The 18,529-nt window shown below is 47.3% G+C and overlaps 6 protein-coding genes across 6 annotated transcripts; 2 read left to right on the plus strand and 4 right to left on the minus strand.

The window, feature by feature from the left end:
• Positions 1-43: 43 nt before the first annotated feature.
• On the minus strand, positions 44-3,891 carry BDW43DRAFT_298431 (mitochondrial inner-membrane-bound regulator-domain-containing protein; the record flags this gene model as incomplete). Its single annotated transcript, XM_032044550.1, has 5 exons — positions 44-2,332; positions 2,588-3,140; positions 3,192-3,607; positions 3,749-3,765; positions 3,879-3,891. 5 exons carry the CDS (start codon positions 3,889-3,891, stop codon positions 44-46), a joined length of 3,288 nt encoding a protein of 1,095 aa, XP_031903189.1.
• Positions 3,892-3,941: 50 nt separating this feature from the next.
• Positions 3,942-4,741, plus strand: BDW43DRAFT_253784 (uncharacterized protein). Its single transcript, XM_032039846.1, has one exon. The coding sequence runs from the start codon at positions 4,199-4,201 to the stop codon at positions 4,616-4,618; it is 420 nt and encodes a 139-aa protein (XP_031903190.1). The 5' UTR covers positions 3,942-4,198; the 3' UTR covers positions 4,619-4,741.
• Positions 4,742-5,210: 469 nt separating this feature from the next.
• On the minus strand, positions 5,211-8,087 carry BDW43DRAFT_253782 (uncharacterized protein). Its single transcript, XM_032039845.1, has one exon. The coding sequence runs from the start codon at positions 7,689-7,691 to the stop codon at positions 5,358-5,360; it is 2,334 nt and encodes a 777-aa protein (XP_031903191.1). The 5' UTR covers positions 7,692-8,087; the 3' UTR covers positions 5,211-5,357.
• Positions 8,088-11,418: 3,331 nt separating this feature from the next.
• BDW43DRAFT_324022 (major facilitator superfamily domain-containing protein) lies at positions 11,419-12,904 on the minus strand (the record flags this gene model as incomplete). The annotated part of the gene is made up of 6 exons (XM_032049863.1): positions 11,419-11,911; positions 11,948-12,117; positions 12,241-12,305; positions 12,355-12,513; positions 12,617-12,705; positions 12,744-12,904. 6 exons carry the CDS (start codon positions 12,902-12,904, stop codon positions 11,419-11,421), a joined length of 1,137 nt encoding a protein of 378 aa, XP_031903192.1.
• A 1,716-nt stretch (positions 12,905-14,620) lies between these two features.
• On the minus strand, positions 14,621-16,058 carry BDW43DRAFT_268299 (Zn(II)2Cys6 transcription factor domain-containing protein). Its single transcript, XM_032041105.1, has 4 exons — positions 15,697-16,058; positions 15,432-15,624; positions 15,203-15,380; positions 14,621-15,149 (listed from the first exon to the last, which is right to left on the minus strand). The coding sequence occupies exons 3-4, from the start codon at positions 15,320-15,322 to the stop codon at positions 15,036-15,038; spliced, it is 234 nt and encodes a 77-aa protein (XP_031903193.1). The 5' UTR covers positions 15,323-15,380; positions 15,432-15,624; positions 15,697-16,058; the 3' UTR covers positions 14,621-15,035.
• A 46-nt stretch (positions 16,059-16,104) lies between these two features.
• Positions 16,105-17,767, plus strand: BDW43DRAFT_298435 (MFS transporter; the record flags this gene model as incomplete). Its single annotated transcript, XM_032044551.1, has 7 exons — positions 16,105-16,305; positions 16,359-16,373; positions 16,424-16,746; positions 16,809-17,074; positions 17,125-17,265; positions 17,322-17,550; positions 17,629-17,767. 7 exons carry the CDS (start codon positions 16,105-16,107, stop codon positions 17,765-17,767), a joined length of 1,314 nt encoding a protein of 437 aa, XP_031903194.1.
• Positions 17,768-18,529: the final 762 nt, after the last annotated feature.

Genomic DNA, 18,529 nt, shown 5'->3' on the forward strand with positions numbered 1-18,529 from the left:
CACGAGAGATTCTAATATACATACGTATATAACCTCATCCATCTCACACCTCACGCCACGACTTATCCAAGTTAAACGCTAGAGAGCAAGCGGTATTATAGAAAGAATTGAATCTCTGCTGAACAGACACCTGGGTATCAAGACCCTCAGGAGGAGACTCCTTCGACTTATCCGCTACATCCATATCTAGGAACACATCAGTCGTGTGGTGCGGACTAAAAGGCCCGCTCTCATAGAAAGAGTAGTTAAGCCTGTGGTTGTTATAATCATATTGATGGAGACGCATGCCCCGGGTATCCCTCACAGGCAGATACATGTACTCCGCTGTTGTATGGCCATCCGGGTCGCGGGTTTCGCCCGACTCAGCCAAGAGATAGTTTGGAATGGAGATTCGAGAGAAGGCCGGGAGAGGTGTGTCACCTTCGTAGATCATCGCTTTGGAGAAGAAATCCCGCAGGGTCTCCTGCAGTGGTTCTAAGGGACCATGATTGTCAAAGGCTCCCAGTAAGTCATGGGTAAGCTTCCGGGTGAAGCGGAGATCCAAGGCACATTCTGGAAGGAGATAGTCGACGCTGCTTTCTGAGAGGAGGGCCTTGGCACTCTGCACTTTGTATTCGGTCTCGAACCCGGAATGGGTGACGGCGATTTCCAGTTCGATGGAGGGGAAGATGTTGGCGTGGATTACAGAGGGGACTAGGCGGACGCGGTGGGGCTCGATTTCTTGGTCGAGTATATGGGACGATAACTGGTGCATGAATGGCATTACGCGGGGGATATCAGTGGTGAAGGATCGAGGAAGAGCCATTTTGCCTAGTTGGGCTGCGCTGATGGTTTTGTCTTCGAATGGCTGGCGCTGGAAAAGACAGCGGCCAACGGCAGCTGTTATGCTCTCGTGGGCTTCGGCGTTGCTGATTCGGGTGCGGGATATTCTAAGGAGTTTGAGGAGTTCATCTGATAGACGTGTTTCGTGTTTGGTGAAGAATGGTGTTTCGTAGAAGCTTGATACGGTTGTTTGTGCTGATGGTATGGCCCATCGGAACCATTGTTTCTGCCGATCGAACCATGAGACATTGAGTCCGGGATCGAAGTCGTATATGTCGATGGGCTCTGAGGCTGGCATATATGTGCCAAATGGTACTGGAGGTTGTGTTGCATCGTGGACTGCCAGATTTAATGTCCGCCGAGCACTGTCCGCAATTGGTTTGTTCTCGGCAAGGTAGAACATCTTATTTGGTGTATTGGTGACCTGATCGAATGACACCCCGTATGTCCTACTGACCCAGGACAAGAAATCGGCAGTAAAAACACGGTTTTTGCCCTTTGACTTAGTGCCGGGAGAGTGTAGTTCAAGTTCCTCCTCTCGGATCCTGTTTGTGGCATCGTATATAATCTCACGGATGGATTCACAAGGGTGCTGCTTTCCGGTAATTCGTATAAGGCCAAGCGAATGCGTTACATCAATTTTCGATCCATGGAGAGTGGCTAATTCCTCGAGGGAGAAGTGTTCGGAGTAGAGAAGTAACGATAGCGAGTGGAAAGGAAGACGTATGTCGAGCTGGCCTACTTCGCCAACGATCCCAAGCTGCCAGCAATCGCGAAGAATTCTTTCAGTCACCAAATACTTGCCTCTCAGTTCTTCCGGCGAAGCCGCAACCCTTTTAGCGTCTCCCACCGTGGAAAACGGTCCCGTTTCAAAGAAAGCCGAAGTCCCCGGCTTCCATTGTGCAGTATTTGCTTCTCCATCAGGCATCCGTCCTTCACCCGCCACTCTCTCGTTCTTTTTAAATTGTTCGATGTAGTCGGATAATTGCTGGAGGTTAAACGATGACTGAATTTCTCTTCGAAGATTCTCCCAGTCGGAGAGAGCCAACCTATCTCGTGGCTGATAAGAGGCACGAAAACTTTCAATTCGTTCATTTATCACAGTGTTATCAGGCATTTCATCAAAATCCTCTACATCGCGCAGAAACAGTGGGAGAGCATCTTTATCGCCCTCGCTGGTGTTCTCTTCTGAACCTTGGGTATCGGCATATGAGCGACGCTTTGGGTACGGCACGACAACTACTTCAGCAGGATTTCCTAAAGAGGTTATGCTGATCGGCACTTTGCTAAATTTCTTCTTTGGTTCGGTCGGGCGCCTTCTGCGTCTGTATCGGGGATTTCGGGGGTCTTCTTGCGTGGTATCATTTTTCGATTCGCCGTCGTCTGTATGTTGGAAGCGGACAAAAACGTTGCGTAGCCAGAGTGCTGAAGGTGACGAGCATTTTCTGCACGAAGGGGGTATCGGGCAGCCCAGAAGCCCCGCGACGTTTTTTGAAGATCGCGAAAGCATCTGGAGCACGAAGGGAGGGTGTGTGACGGTGTATGTAAATGTTGAAGCTCAAAAGTTCTAAACTTGGAGAATCGATTCTAGAACCGTACTAGTCTAGAAAGGGAATAGCCCCATTACCTAGTCGGGGATAGGTTTCTTTTAGAGTAGTATCAGATGGTATTGGAGCTGGATCCGAAAAATGAAGTATGGGTATTATTTACAATATACAAATTTAAACATGGTAGCTGATGAATAGTCCTACCGTCACTCCTTGACACAGATATCCCAGCTCTTTAAATCCTCACGGACATCGAACTCCGAAAGTTCGTGCTCACTGTTACGGTTCTTCCAAGCATTGCCCTTCGCAGTGCCATAAAGCTGTTGGTCGATGCTTCCACTCTTCCTACTATGACCGATTCTCGGGCTAAACTCGGACGATTTTCCTTCGTTACGAAACTGATTGCTTGAGCTTTTCGGCCGCCTTTCAAAGCTGGGCGAAAGCCTATTCACCGCCGTAGTTTTGGTAACGGCACTAGGGGATGGATGGAGTCCTCTTTCTGTTGTCACATTCGATTGAGCATTATTGACTTCACTGCACCAGCTGATACTCCCCGAGAAAAGGTCCTCAACCAGCTTATCCGCAGGTACATCATCACCGCGACAGTTCCAGGAAGCAGCCAAAGTCCGGCGATACATATCCTGCATGTCAGCAGCTTCCCTGCTTTGGGTGTTGATAGCCGGTAGTGGGCCTAAATCGTCCGGATCAGTCTGTTCTGAAGAAATGACGCCTGCGATACCGCCGAAGACCATGGCTGATTTTAAGGGGGGTCTACCACACATCAGTCATAGGGTTAGGATGAATGACTGGGTATAGACACACGTCGTAAAACTGCGATCGCCCTCCACCTGACGCATTGCCACCCCAATTTTGAGAGTGCTGTTCACTTTGCTATCTTGCATCAAGTATCTCCTCACGATGCCTTCATCTTCATCACTCTTGTCCACGTATTCGGCGAGGTTGAGCCGGATCCTTCCGAGGAAGTTCTTGGTATCGCCACCAGCCCCGGTCTCAAACTCCTGTATAATTTCGAAGTGGATCTCGCAGTCGTGCAAGCTCTGGTTCCGGTCGATGGTAAGTCGAACCTGCAGGGTCTTCTCGTAGTTCCAGTATGCTCGGTGATCAATAATCACCGCTTTATCCGTGTGTCCATGATGTTCGGCGCTGCTTGACGACGGTAATCGCCATTTAACGAAGGCCGTACCATTGACGAGGGGAACATTATTTAAATCAATGATCTTCAGCCCAGGTGTGAAATTAGCCCCGGAACGGTTAGTCGAAATCAGGAGAACCGAGTAGCTTACCCTTAAACCAAGCTCAAATCTAGGCTAAAATCAAAGTCAATGGCTTGAAAGATACGGTCACACCATTCAACTCACCCTCCGATTCTTTGGAACTAAGGAGATCTATATGTTAGCATCAGGGTCCTATGAGGTCATGATGTCCGGACTGATAGGGGTACGAATAGTACTCCGCTAACCGGAATTATCACGCATGGAGTGGGCATACCAAAAGCCTGCATGGTTGGCAAAATTTAGTCAAGTGAGTAGTAGATAAGCATCTGTCTCTTAATCCATTCAATTCCATCTGAACTCTTATCTGTCGCAGATCACAGCAGTTCGATGCTTCCGGTTTCCCCACACTATGCGCCAAGGCGGGCGATATCAAAATACGGCTTGCAGAAACTGACCGCCTAGCGGTATCTGTTCGGCGCTGCGGAGCTTAAAATCCACGAACAAAGGGTGAGACTACTACTCCGTACAGCCTCGCCTGGAAAGCGCCGATAATACGACCTTTTCACCGGTACAAAGCCAAATTGAGAGCGCAATATGTATCAAGAACCTTTGTCTCCGCCTTTAGAGCCCACAAATCCACCCACATCCAATCCAGTCCCACTAGACTCGCCTCTCCGCACAACCCCGATACATCCTCTAGTTCCTGAAATCCGCGTCCCAGGAGAACCTCTACCACCGCACAATTATCACCCAGTTACCTGCAACCAGATCGAAGCAGAATCGGAGGACATACGCGCCCAACTTGAGAATTTACGCAAGGAATATACATCGTCAGATGCAGCTTTAAAGGCGCAGGAGCAGGTCGCAAAAGAAGTAAAGCTGAAGATAGAGGAGGCCGAGAGGAAACGCGAAGATGTTCAAAAAGCGATGGACAAGAAAATCAAGGAAAGAAATACAGAGATGAAAGTCTTATCAAAGTACCAAGAAGTGAAAGCAGCAGATATTCCCGCTTGAAGCTGGGTAATTAGCGGAGGCTGCTTGCTTTTAGAAAACGCTTAAAGGTCTTTTTCTCTTACGAGCCGGGGTGATACGGGTCCGGCGTTTCTGGTCGATGCGGACCGGAACCAAGAGCCACGGTGCCCACTTCAAGCGCGGCTTCGGCCTACGGATTATTTCTGTTCTGAGAACAGCTCGCGAATTTTAAGTTCCGATTATCTTCACCTATATCCCACTGGCATTGCCCCTCAGCATCTCTCAATTCTCAACTTTGACCGCCGAAATATAAGAGCATGCGCAAAATAGTCCAATAGAGTTCTTGTCCTTGGACGGAGCCAAAGGTCAAAGAGGGAGGAAAGTGGGTCGATTGATCGTCCTTTATAGACATCGATCCTACACAAATTGTGTTTACTTCAGAGCCATGTGGCTTTGTCAGTGCGATACTGCAAGCGAACTGAACCATCTGATGGGCATAGATACTCGTTTGGACTATGGACGGATCGTTATTATAACATCACACATCATTGTGACCGGGTCTGTATATCCCGGCACCAAATGCATCGCAAACATGAACCTTATCAATATAAGAGCACATGATATTATCCTCGCATTATTAAAAGTAAATTCGTTGTCCGTTAATTATAAGCCCTTCCACCACAGCGGCTTAGACCCTTCACAGTGTACCCAAGATCTTCACCACGATAGGGAGTATCTAAAAGAATATGTTAATAAATGGCAACAAAGTGATGATATACGGTTAACTCACCTCAGACGCGTCTTCAATCAAGATCTGGGTTTCGTTGACGAACTTCGGAGTCAACAAGTGACCAGCGTTACCAAGAAGACCGCCAACTTCGCCGAGTAGCTCTGGGGTGATGACAGGCGAGACATCGTCAATCAGATCTCTCGTCTCGTTTACAAACTTGGGGGTAAGGAGGTGTGTTGCGTTGCCGAGCAGGAAACCAACATCCTCTAGCAGGTCAGGGGTAATGGCGGGTGCCACGGTGCTGATCAGGCCCTTTGTTTCATCTATAAATTCGGTCGTCAGGAGCTTGCCGGCATTATTGAGAAGACCGCCAACTTGCAGAAGCAAGTCGGGTGTGAGTACGGGCGAGATGCCATCAATAAGGCCCTTAGTCTCGTTGACAAACTTGGGTGTCAAGAGGGAGTTCGCGTTTGCAAGGAGGCCGCCAACAAGTCCCAGCAGCTCGGGAGTAATGATGGGCGCCAGACCATCAATCAAGCCGCTCGTTTCCTTAACAAACTCTGGTGTCAACAGCTTGTTGGCATTACCAATCAGGTCGTTAGTTTCGTTGACGAATCCATCTGTCAGCAACTTGTTGGCATTGCCAATCAAATGGTTGGTTTCATCAACGAATCCGTCTGTCAGCAACTTGCCAGCACTGTTCAACAAGCCGCCGACCTTGACGAGCAGATCGGGTGTCACTATAGGAGCAATAGAGTCAATCAGACCTGTAGTCTCCTTAACAAACTCGGGGGTCAACAGGTTGTTGGCATTGCCCAATAGCGAGCTAATCTGCTTGAATAACTCAGGTTTAAGGAGAGGACCAACAGAATTGATCAGGTTCTTGATCTCAGTTACGAACTCGGGGGTTAACAGGTTGTTGGCATTGCCCAGTAACGAGCTGATCTCCTTGAACAGCTCAGGCTTCAGGAGCGGACCGACCGAGCTGATCAGGCTCTTGGTCTCATCCACAAACTCGGGAGTCAACAGGTTGTTGGCATTGCCGAGTAATGAGCTGATCTCCTTGAAAAGCTCAGGTTTAAGGAGAGGTCCAAGCGAGTTGATCAAGTTCTTAATCTCATCGACAAAGTTAGGTGTCAACAGGTTATTGGCGTTGTTCAGGAGACCGCCAACTTCCTTGAGAAGCTCAGGAGTCAGAACAGGGGCCACTGCAGTAATCAAGCCCTTAGTCTCCTTGACGAAGTCTGCAGTCAACAAGTCGTTGGCATTGTTAAGTAGACTGCCGATCTCCTTGAAGAGATCAGGAGACAAGAGAGGACCGACAGCTTCAATAAGTTGTCGCAGCTCCTTGACAGTTTCAGGAGTCAGTAAGCTGTTGGCGTTTCCGATCAGACCATTAACCTCCTTAACAAAGTCAGCAGTTAGGAGCTCGTTTCCATTATCCAACAATGTAGAAATCTTCTTGAACAAGTCAGGTGTAAGAAGAGGGCCAAGACCCTTGAGCAATTTCTGAAGCTGGTCAACTAAGTCGGACGTCAATAGCTTGTTAGCGTTGGTCAGAAGAGAAGAAATCTCTTTGATCAAGTCTTGGGTAAGAAGGCCAGATCCAATATCAATCAGAGATTTGGTCTGGCCTGTAGTCTTGTCGTCAAATAGGTAAGCGAAATGATGGAAAAATGATTCAACGTCTTTGAGGAACGTGGGAGATAGAAGGCCCAAGAGGCCCGAAAGTCCATTACCCAGATCTGTCCCTGGCTTTCCTGTAAATCCATCGGGGATAAGGCTCTCCCATGGACTACCTGCTGACGAGGTTGATGATGATGAAGCGGCGGTTTGGGTGCCGGATCCCTGGGATTTCGACTGCGCAGTTGACGAAGCAGTGGCCTGGCTGGGACCGGCACTACCCTCAGTTTCCGCTGGTGAAGCAGTTGGGGCAGGCGCACCCGAATCCTGTTGGGTTGAAGAATCCGCAACGCCAGTGGGAATTAGGTGCGACAGCAAGCCACCGTCCGTTTGTTGACCCGAAGATGGCTCTGGCGCAGCGTTCGATTGTGAGGGAACGTTGGCAGTCGGCCGCTGATCGTTGTTGGCACTCTGTTGCTGGCTGGCCTCAACAGTAGGTTGCTGGTTCACATTGACTGTGGGCTGCTGATTGACAGGGGAGCTTGGACCCTGGTTCGCATTGAAATTCTGTGGCTGACCAGCATTATCGCTCGGTTGAGCGGCAGCAGTCGCCTCCGGTGCCGCAGCGGGTGTCTGACCTAGAGGGTGTTCCTCAGGATTCCCCCGTGTTGAGGCATCGCCCAATGCCGAAGAAACTTGAGCTGGTGTTGCCAGCGAGGTGCTGGAAAGCAGAAGGGCGGACAATATTGTTGAGAAACGCATGCTGGGTGTATGCTCTCCACAGGGGTTGGCCAGCAATTGACGACTGAAGAGCCCGATTCCAGAACCAAGGAGGCGGCATGGCTCCTTTTATGCTTACAGATGCGGGAATCTTCCCCATTTTCTCCACAGAACCCGCTACTGGAGGACTACGAGAGTAGACCGAGGGCTAATAGTTGATCCCCACATGTGAAGTAAACTTCGTCGTGTTGGTTCTTCTGGTCCTGATGTCAGTGGCAGAAGGTTTTGGGCCCGATCTGCGGGGGAAATGCCCTTTTGGAGTGTGTTGATACGACATGCTGATCGCTTATTCCCCTGTCTACTTAGACAGTAGCACCGCCGTAGGGTTGGATAATCGATGGCCAGCGGAGAAGGTGGCACGATCTGGAGCAAGCTGTGCTTGTCGGAGTGAGCCGTGGATCCGCGGAGTGCGTGAGGGTCAATAGGCCTTGCGGGGAGCAAATGATAATCGCGACAAATTACGAGTTTCCGTGAGAATCTCTCTCCATCCCCAGATAATACCTCTCTTTTCTGCTCTGCCTCGGTGATCGTCCTACACCAAGCGAGCACTTGACAATCAATGTTACCTCGCGGCTATGCCAATGGGGGCATGCTCCAATATACTTGCCGATCTATGTGAAAAAGAGGCTCCTTGATTGGGCACAGGCGGCTGTAGCAGCTGTTAGTCCCTGACTAGGGTGCATGCCATTTGAGGTACGATTCCGAACAGAGCCTGAGCCGAGCAGCGGTGAATTGTGGTTAACCCACACGGCCCGTAATTATTACTATTTTCTGGGTTAGCTTATACTTCCTTGATTAATGGTCACTTCATATGGGCCTATTTGCTATACGAACTACTTTGAAAGATGATTTTCAGTCACACTCCTTGTGGAAAACGGAGCTTTATCCCTGAGAGGAAACTCTCGGAAAAGAGAAAGATCCCCAACTGTGGGGGGTTGCTCTTCACCCGCAATTGTTCCCTTGGCATGGGGAAGCAGGTCTGTTTTCTGAACTTAATTGTAGGAGGCCGGACTCGGGACAAGATAAGAGAGTTAAGACACACACACACACACAGAAGAGAGAGAGAGAAAGCCAACAACGCAAGGAAGCCCACATCCTGCAGCTGTCTTTTGCTCCGAATTTTGGCTCGGTAGCATGTGATGGATATTCGCTAGCATCGTGAGTCAATAAGCGCACGAGCAGTTAGTGAAAGTTGCTTCCATACCGGGTTTAATTTGCTTTAGTTTGATGATCGACAGTGACCATTAAGCGGGGTTTGCGCCTTGGTTCCTTTTCTTCGGCCACCTAAAAGTCTTATTTTTTCTTGGACATGGCAAGGGACTGGGGGCTCCAAATTGACTAAGCCATTGTCCGACTGTGATGTTTTTACTCCATACCCATATATGGTAGTAGGATTAATACTCCACTAACACACGCGGAGGGATCCATTTGGTCGATTCAACGGAATCCGCTGCTCCGAATAATGTTTTTTTCCCCTTTCCTCTCTCCCCTTCTTTAGTTTCTTCCTCTTCTTTCCTTTTGCTTTTTATTGTCTTCCAGAACCCTCGAATATAGTATCCAATTGATCGATGATTTGTGTGGGAATGCAGGTCGAGTTTGTCGTGCATACAGTAGTGCCCGCCAATAGATTTCGAAATGGTCGCACTGCTTACCAGCTCTAGAAAAGCGTCATCCGAGCTTTAACTTATTCAATACGATAAATTAATATATATTGTTTGTTGTAAACTGGAGAATCATGCATACCTGATTGGATTTCTCCATCAAGGCGTTTCTTGGCGCTCCAGTGGCACAGATCACAACGCACTGTCTTTTGGGTAGCCAACGATGAGAATTATGTCATTTCTGACATCCCGTATATTGTGATCCGCACGGTTTACCAAGGTCCATGGATGGTTCGATGGTTCACTGAGACATTCGAGCGGGGGTTGGACCGGGACCCTCGGTACCTGAGAGAGTGGAGGTAAAAAGGCTCCTAGGATCGATCAACTACGGTACGCGGTTGCTATTTTTTGACCGAGTCATCACTTGACAAGGGTTCAACCTAAGGTTTCTTTCCGCGCCTGCATGAGTAGTTGTTCGTTGATTTATTATTCATTATTCTTATTATTTATTTATTTTTTCTCAATTCTTTCACCTGAAAGACTTGGGTCGGGATCACATTATTTACTAGCTGCCAACTCCTAGAAGCCTCACGGACCATCTTGAATGCCAGCATCTCTAGTCGAGGACTCAAAAATTAGACAAAGCACAGTCCAAGCCTCCAAGGCCAAGGCTGAGAGCACTCTCGAGTTCCATTCATTTTGTCAATTGTAGGGTAAACGGCTACTAATCCTTATTAGTCAGTTGCTTATCCTGTGGGGGTAAAAAATATCCATTTCGCCGCCCCTTTATCCCGTAGAAGATCCTTTCCCACGTACGATCCATTCACACTTGGGGTCTTTCAGTCAATTTATTAACGGGGATTACTGCAAGAAACCCATGCAGCGCAGCCGCGCTTATGTCAACTGATAACGAGGTTACACTAGCTTCTCTTTGCCCTTAGCAAAGGGACATTTCCCTAGCAGATGCTAGACGCACCTGCGTTCTCCTTGCATCTGAAATATCCAGTCCGTGTCTTTCAATTATTATAGATTCCGTGTGATATACTCGACTACAGGCCCCAATTGATAGAATTCCACTTGGAGTCCTACAATAAAAAACACCTGTTTCAAAGGATATCATAGAATGGATAGCAAAAGGCGCGCGCCACCTACCTCTTGCGTCCGTCACTATTAGGTTAAACTAGGATGGTGAAACGACAATGTCAGCTAGTTTACCTACACACCTTAGAGGCTAATCTTTGGCTCACTAGACCTCTGGATTATATTTTGTGCATATCAGTAAATCATGTTCTTGCCGTAAGGGCTATTACTGTCCTGATGGTGGTGGGGAAAGAGAAGAGATTTTCTTTCCAGTGATGGGAGTCATATTAGTGCCAATATCGGGTGTTCTGGATCTACTTTGATCAACTCCCTCGTGCGTAGTGCAGAGATTAACATACCGTCGAGAATGAGACGATGAAAGATCAACGACCAGAAAGTGGTACAGGAAAAGTTTTCTAGCACTCCGAAGTACAGCCGATCTTTAGCTATGAGCTGGGCCCTAAGTTTACTTAGTGGAACGGTATGTTGGGGAGCGTAGGGCAAGGGCATAACTACAAAGTTTTATTTTGCTTTTGCTTTTCTCGTGCCATTCTGGGGGGTTCCGTCATCTATATGGGAGACTGGTGGTTGGTAAGAAGTGACGTTGTTATTCAACTACCACATATTCTAGATATACTTCAGTGCATACATGGTAAGTGATATCTCTGTAAGGGTACTAAAGTCAGAAACTAAACCAGCGCCACAAAAGTCATATTTTGTATGTATCTCCAACACGTGACTCACACCAACCCTAAGGCAAAATATCTTTGTGATGGTCTTTAGCTATCCCATCCGTCGTCTCAAGATGGATTGAAGGCTGAAATGTAACCTTTAAGATACCATATCAGTATGTGCGGTAACCTCGAGGTCCTTTGACGTCTTCCGATCCCGCCATCTCGGACCCTATCTGAGCACCAAGAATGGAAGTGGGCTAAAACAAGCCATACACCAGCGATGGTCACAGCCATCCATCCAATACCACTAGCATTACTTAGCGGCTCTGCAAATGCTACACCACCTGTACCCATCTAGCAACGACCTACATCCAAATCGATAATCAGATTGCTAAACCCCAAGAACGCGCTCGAGCTGCCGAATGATTGTAAAAAAAGAAATATCATGAGTGTAGCCAAGGGCGTACGAGCTTGCATGGTCCATCCGTATGCTATCAAGCTGATTCCAGTAAATAAGAGTAAAGGAAGGCAAACTTGGAGGCGGGCAATTTTGATGGAAATATCTGTGAGATCTTGTAGTTTGTCCTTGTTCAGTTCTAACCCAAAGCGCTTGGCATACCGACGAAAATACCAATCTGGGAGGCGTCCCACGACGAGTATGGATGGCATAGCTCCAATGCCTGGGGCAAAGTAGCAGAGGTTATGTAGGGTCCCTAGTCCGTATTTCTCTTGTAATTGATCGGGCATGTTCGAGAGCACCGTGTAGGAGCTTGCGTAAATGAGGCCGCTATGCAGTAGTAGGACAGACGTTCTATTGTTAAGAAATAGTTTCAGGGAATGCAAGGGGCTCAGTTGAGCTTGGAAGTTGTGCAGCTCATACTACCTGGCGAGCCGTTGTTGGTCTTGCACTGCTATGCGAGTACATAGGTAGGTGAACAGTGGCACATTCCAAGTTTGAGCTGGAATGGAACCTATGTCGACTATCTTCCGGCTAGTCTCTGGTAGAAATATTAATAGGACTATGAATACCACCGAGGCAAAGATGGTGATGAACTAGAAGATGGACCTCCAACCCAGATATTGACTTAACTGGCCACCAATCGCCTGTAAGGTAGAGCCATTAGCATCCATATCAAAATTCATGCTTATTCCCACTAAACACTAACAAAAATTTACCGGTCCAAAAGCTGGCCCAACCATATAGCACATCTGTACGTACGACGTAGGGCGTCCTCGTTCCGCTGATGTAACAATATCGGAGAAAAGTCGCCAAGGAGAGCGCGATAGTACCGCTGCTCCCTGCACTCTGAAGACAACACATTAATAGGGCATAATCCCCTTTCACCACAGCACCTATACAAGCGGCAAAATATACAACGAAGCAAATGATGAGAGAGGGTCTACGGCCAGTCTCATCAGATAAATTCCCGATAAAAGACGGAGCAAACCCTTGAAAGACCACGATGCGTACGTATCAACATCCAATCAATTCAGTTCAAAAGGCCTCATGCCACTCTTACCAGATAAGCTATAATAGTAAGATTAATAGCACTTATAGAAACATTTAAGTCTGTCACAAACATCGTAATTACAGGATAGTACATACTCCCTGTAAGTGGTAGCAGAGTTGTGAGAGAGAGGCTATGAAGACTATAGACCTTTTTGTCGCAGAGCTAAACATTGAAAAAGGCTGTTCTGAGCCTCCAATGCCTTGTGCATCTTCGTTATGATTTGATAGCTTAGCCACACTGTTCTTAGGGGTCAGTTTAACTATAGCCGCCGTTTTCTCAGCAGGAGAGTTCTGGTGGGTATCACTCGAGATCTTGTCGCTTGGAACCATAATCAAGGCAGAATTAGTTTCCGATTGCCACAAGTCTGATGTGACATCAGTATTGCTATTATCTCTCAGAGGCTATAGGGGAAGTGTACGTAGTACGTAGTAGCTGTTTCAACGCCCGGGTATATGAAGCAGAATGCGACTTAAGACATTCCATCCCCTCTCGTAAAGGGGTTAATTGTTTTCTTGATAGTGAAGAAGTAAAAACACTATATGTCTTTTAATTTTATTAGTGAGACCGGTGATTATCCGAGATCAGCCTCGGTCTTCCTCCCGGCAGGTTGTTTACACACCATGCCTAAGTCACTTAGGAAATTGTTTTTGGTTGTAGAAATTTCTAAGGAAAAATCCCTCTGTGGCGATATTATTTGTCCATTGATATGGCTACTAATCATTATTTCAGATCTTGCCTGCAGAGCTAGTCGTCTTAAAGTCTTTTACATCACAGCATCTTGGCCTTGACTCGTTAAAAGATCGGATTCACTCATGAGATACAGGTCGAAATTCCCATCAGTGGTAGAATCAAGCTCTTCATGCGGCGTATTGTGACCAAATATAGCATGCTGTGGCTTCTGCTGTAGTGAGGTTGTCGGCGTAGCTATAGCTACACAAGATGCCATTCTGCTTCGTCGTTGTAAGAGGTCATCAATTTCCTTCATAAGACCGACGAACAGGTGATGAGGATTCATGGGAGCCCTGAATCCCTTCAAAACAGTGACCAAAGATGTCATTAGGCGCTGGGTCTCCTGTTTATCAAGGTGTACCGAAGTGATGAAGTAGGTGGAGGCTTTGAGAAAACCACTGCAAAGGCGATCATGATATGTAAGTATGTTGGCAAGTCGCTGTGATACGATAGAAACTCGGTATCTGAGACCACTGCCCGAAGTATAGATACAGCGGAAAGCACGACGAGATTCGCAATTTCCTCCAACTCCAAAGCCACATCAGGAGCTCAAGATTCATCCTGTTTTGATCCAGCCCCACGCAGAGCATGCCAACAGAGATAAAGTTTGGCAAAGGGGTATTGCATTCCGACACCTTTGCGAGGATAGTTTCCGACACGAACATTTGGGTTGAACTTTGTCAGCCCATTCCACACGGAGGTTATCTAGAGCGATGACGAGCCGTCGTACGTGCGGAATATCTGTATTCGAATGCGGTCGGTCGACATCGGGACCAAAGCTATCATAGACTTTGGTGCAGTTACTCCAGCGCAAGACCTGGCTTACTAGTCGTGCATCATCTTCAGTTGCATGGATACAGTCCAAGAACATCCGCGCATATCCCACAGCCTCACCCTTTCTAGTCATTGGTGGTCTGCCGTATGGCATGGAGAAATGGCGGACACAGGCATATAAACTAGAAGATATAATCGCGTGGGTGAATAGTGGTTTCTGTCTCCCCGCAGAGCCTTGCAAAAACTCTTATGCAATTGAAGCCCTGTAGCTATTCGCCCAGCTAGGCCAACTAGTGGCCAAGAAAGATCACTGAGCCAGAAAGCACCAATGCAGAGCACTCGGACGTCATCGACGGTGTTCCTCCTCGAAAATTTCAAAGGGGCGCTTAGGGTGACAAATTCTCTGTAGAGCGCCTCGTAGTCTGAAGAGGACAAATGAAGAGCACCTACTGCGCAAATAGCTATTGCTAGGAGTGGTGAGACCTCTCTAACCCATCCTATGTTGCAGTACTATTATCTCCCAGGATGCAGTAAGCAAAATAGTCCAGTCGGCTTTAATATTCACCAAATTATTTTGGGCATTCTCATTGCTAATGACACCGCGAGAGATTATATCCGTGGGGACTTTCTTTTGCCTGGGATTTGCTGGTATCAAATAATGGCCTGGAAGCGCTGCTGGGTTTGGTTCCAAGTCTGATAATTTTCCACCGACCCAGCTCCTCGCTTGCTGTATGCGAATCAACTTGCCGATTCACTTCAGCTTGTTTACTACTCGCTGACGATGGTTTACATTTTCACTCTTGCTCTTCTTGCTGAGGAACATCTAAGGATGAATTATTACCCGAGATCGGACCAATGGCTGCCCTAGCTTTTCTATCTTCTGTTCTATGTTTTGTTTCCATCTAATAGCAAGAGGTTAATGGAATATGAAGAAAAGGGTACAAGGTTTGACTTCACTCAAAGTACATCATTTTCTAGCAGCATCTGCAGGCTGCGATTTACAGTGTAATGGAGGCCTTTCTCTTTGCATCGAGTGCATGGTGGCTGGGACTCATTCATATGGCATTTTATCTGATAACGTGTTAGAGCCGCAGCAGGTTACTTCAAGATTTGTCTTTGCGTACCTTTTGCTTCCGACAGGCTACATAGGCAGTGATCTTGCGACTGATGTCAGGCGGTTTAGGATACCCAAATATGTTCTGCAGACGACGGATTGGCGAACCCGGTGGCTCGATATTCGCCATGTTGAGCTACTTAGAACGGACTACGACGACCTCTTGGAAACGTAAGAAGACTTGTTATCTAAATTCTGGTCAGTTGTTCTCTTATTTCAAACCGGACAAAAGCTCGCACGTCTCAACCCAGATCGATAATACTGGCACCCGCAAAAACCGACGAACGCCGGGCGGTCCCTGTTCCCTGCTTCTATTTGCTAGATTGTCTATCTCACCTTCTGTTTGGGAGAATTCATTTTATACTCGTATCTAGTAACACAGGGAGAGCGCTCTAACCTGTCCTATCATACTATTGATACCCCTTTTCCTTAGTAAGTCCTTACTACACCCGTTGCACTCGAATCTTCGATGTCGTGGATTTTACTGAAATTGACAACCCCAAGACTTCCAACACGGGAGATTACTATATATATCGCACTTTAGGCCAAGAATTCTGTGTCCCTCTCATCTATAGATTTCTTTTGAGTGGAGAAGCTGAGAAGGTCGCTATTGATTGGCCTAGATGAGGGGGGTATGAGGGCTAGATTTGTCAAAGATCTGGAAGATCCAGTTGAAATTACCCATAGAAGGTATAGTTCTCATCCTTCTGCTTTCTGGTAAGTGGAAAGGATCGGTAGAACATATTGTTTTGGTTAGGGCTCTTGGCAGCAGAGACGTAACCTTTTTTGGTCCCCGCCCCGGAGGATTGAGTCATATAGCTCTGGGCATAATTTCTTACACTTTTGTGAGTGTATTCGTAAAGTTACTGATGTTCTCGCCAGGTGATCACCTTTTTCTAACAGCAACACAATATGTCAGCCACAACTACAATTGAATTATTTTCTCAAGAACAACAGGAAAGCCAAGTGCTATCGAACTCATTTGGCCCGGGCACAGAAGCTGCGATTATTCGTGCGAAGCAAAGGTGGAATGACCCTTCCATTAACAAATGGCGTCTTCTGGCTACCTTTGTTAGCTTTGCAGTTGTAGGCGCCAGTGATGGAGTCTACGGTGTCAGTTCCAATCATGGCAACCTCTTTATATAGAGAAGCTAACATAGTTGCAGGCGCTGGTTCCATATGTATACACTCGTCCTATTCTTTTACTGTCAAGCATTCTGACACCTAATAGGTCCGTGAGGACTTTAACCTAACTACCACTGTTGTCTCGCTGATCTTTGTTACGCCTTTTGTCGGCTACATGATTGCAACTATTCTTGTAAACAAGGTCCACATGACCTTGGGACAGAGAGGCGTAGCATTTATCGGTCCTCTCTGCCACATCATTCCGTTTATCGTTATGGCAATTCATCCTCCGTACCCCGTAATGCTGGCCGCCTACGTGATCGTGGGCTTGGGAAATGGTCTCATCGATGCTGCATGGAATGCCTGGATTGCCGATATGGCAAACGCGAATACGTTGATGGGGTTTCTTAGCGCTTTCTACGGACTTGGGTATGTGAATACGATTAACCCAAGTGGGCATCACTGCTAATATCTGTTTTCTGTCTATGTAGGGCAACTCTCAGCCCGACTATTGCCACCCAAATGATTAAGTCTGGGTTGCGCTGGAACTACTTCTACTACACCCTACTTGGCGGTTCTGCCCTAGAACTAGTAGCAAGTGTGGCCATGTTCTGGCAGGAAAATGCAGAAAACTTCCGTATTAATAATGCCAAAAGCCCCAACGATACCAGCGGTGGAAACAGGACTGTAGAGGCTATGAAGAGCTCTACCACTTGGCTGTTGGCTACCTGGCTCTTCATTTACATGGGTGTCGAAGGTGAGTTCCTGAATTAAATTTCTGGGGACGTCTAATGATTGATTTGATAGTGTCGGTGGGTGGCTGGATTGTCGAATTCATGATGCAGGTCCGTCATGGAGGCATGTACGAAGCTGGTCTGATTCCCACTGGCTTTTGGGCTGGAGTTACGCTCGGGCGACTTGTCCTTGGCTTTGCGAATGAATGGTTAGGCAAGTACTATCAGTTCTGTAAAATCTCAACGTGGAAATGCTGACCGAGTCTAAAGGAGAACGAATGGCTATTACAATTTACCTTGCCATCTCAATTGCTCTTCAACTTGTCTTTTGGCTGGTGCCAAAGTTCATCGTGTCCGCAGTCGCAGTCTCCCTACTCGGCTTCTTCACCGGCCCTCTTTTCCCGGGAGCAATTGTAGTGGCTGCTAAACTGCTTCCAAAGCATTTACATACTCCTGGTATTGGACTCGCATCAGCTTTGGCTGGTGGCGGGGCAGCAATGTAAGTTAACTCCCTTAATGAAGTGATTGGGCTAGTAGTAGACCTCTGACTCGTGGACTTCTGCTTATCTGTGGACAGACTTCCTTTTGTTGCCGGTGCTATCTCGGGAGCGCGTGGCGTGCAGAGCTTGCAGCCTTTCGTTCTTGCATTGCTGATAGCCTTGATCGCTTTGTGGTCATTGCTACCACGAACCAAACCTCATGCGCATGGTGTCTGATAGCACAGATTCAATTGGGTGTGCAGTATACTGGATGAAAAAGAAGACATATAGAGTGAACGGAGACTCTTGGACTGCTAACTATAGCAAGGGACACTAACATCTTTTATGCGCAGTTCAACTATACTAAAGGCTGGTTTTATAATCAAATTTTTCTAGGACCGCTGTCGCCCACTTATTTGCTTCGTGCGATATGTTTTGCAATATATCTGAGATAGTAGTGTAAACTGCGTCATACAGTTAAAAAGCAAATTATACTTCTAACTGGCTAGGTTGAGATAACCCCGTTTTGATCTTCTCCAACCCGCAGCAAGGTCATAGCAAGCGTTCATTTTCACTACCACTATCCCCCTATGTGGTACTTCCGTTATCTAGTTGACCAAGACACGATAAACCCAGTCTACCATCTGATCAAAGGTACCATAAGGAGTAGATCCGCAGCATTGTCCCGGTGTACTACCCACCGTCAAGAAAATCGCTCGTAGTCTTATTATTGTTGATGTCCATGTACAAGGAATAGCCGCAGCCACATCGACTGCATTGTGCTCCATTTCACTGAGAGCTTCATGACCAATGGTTGGAAGGGCGCTGGCTTCATCATTGACCTATTGCTATTTGAACCCGCCGATATGATGTCCGCTGAGGACGCTAACTGAGCGCGTTATGCCGCGGAGAGGTATTGGTGAAAGAACCTCTGAAAAAGAGTTTATTCTGTCTGGGACGTTGTCGCCTTCTATGAGAAAAATGACGATACGCATGATA

Source organism: Aspergillus alliaceus, assembly GCF_009176365.1.
Source record: "Aspergillus alliaceus strain CBS 536.65 unplaced genomic scaffold BDW43scaffold_9, whole genome shotgun sequence".
Taxonomy (NCBI): domain Eukaryota; kingdom Fungi; phylum Ascomycota; class Eurotiomycetes; order Eurotiales; family Aspergillaceae; genus Aspergillus; species Aspergillus alliaceus.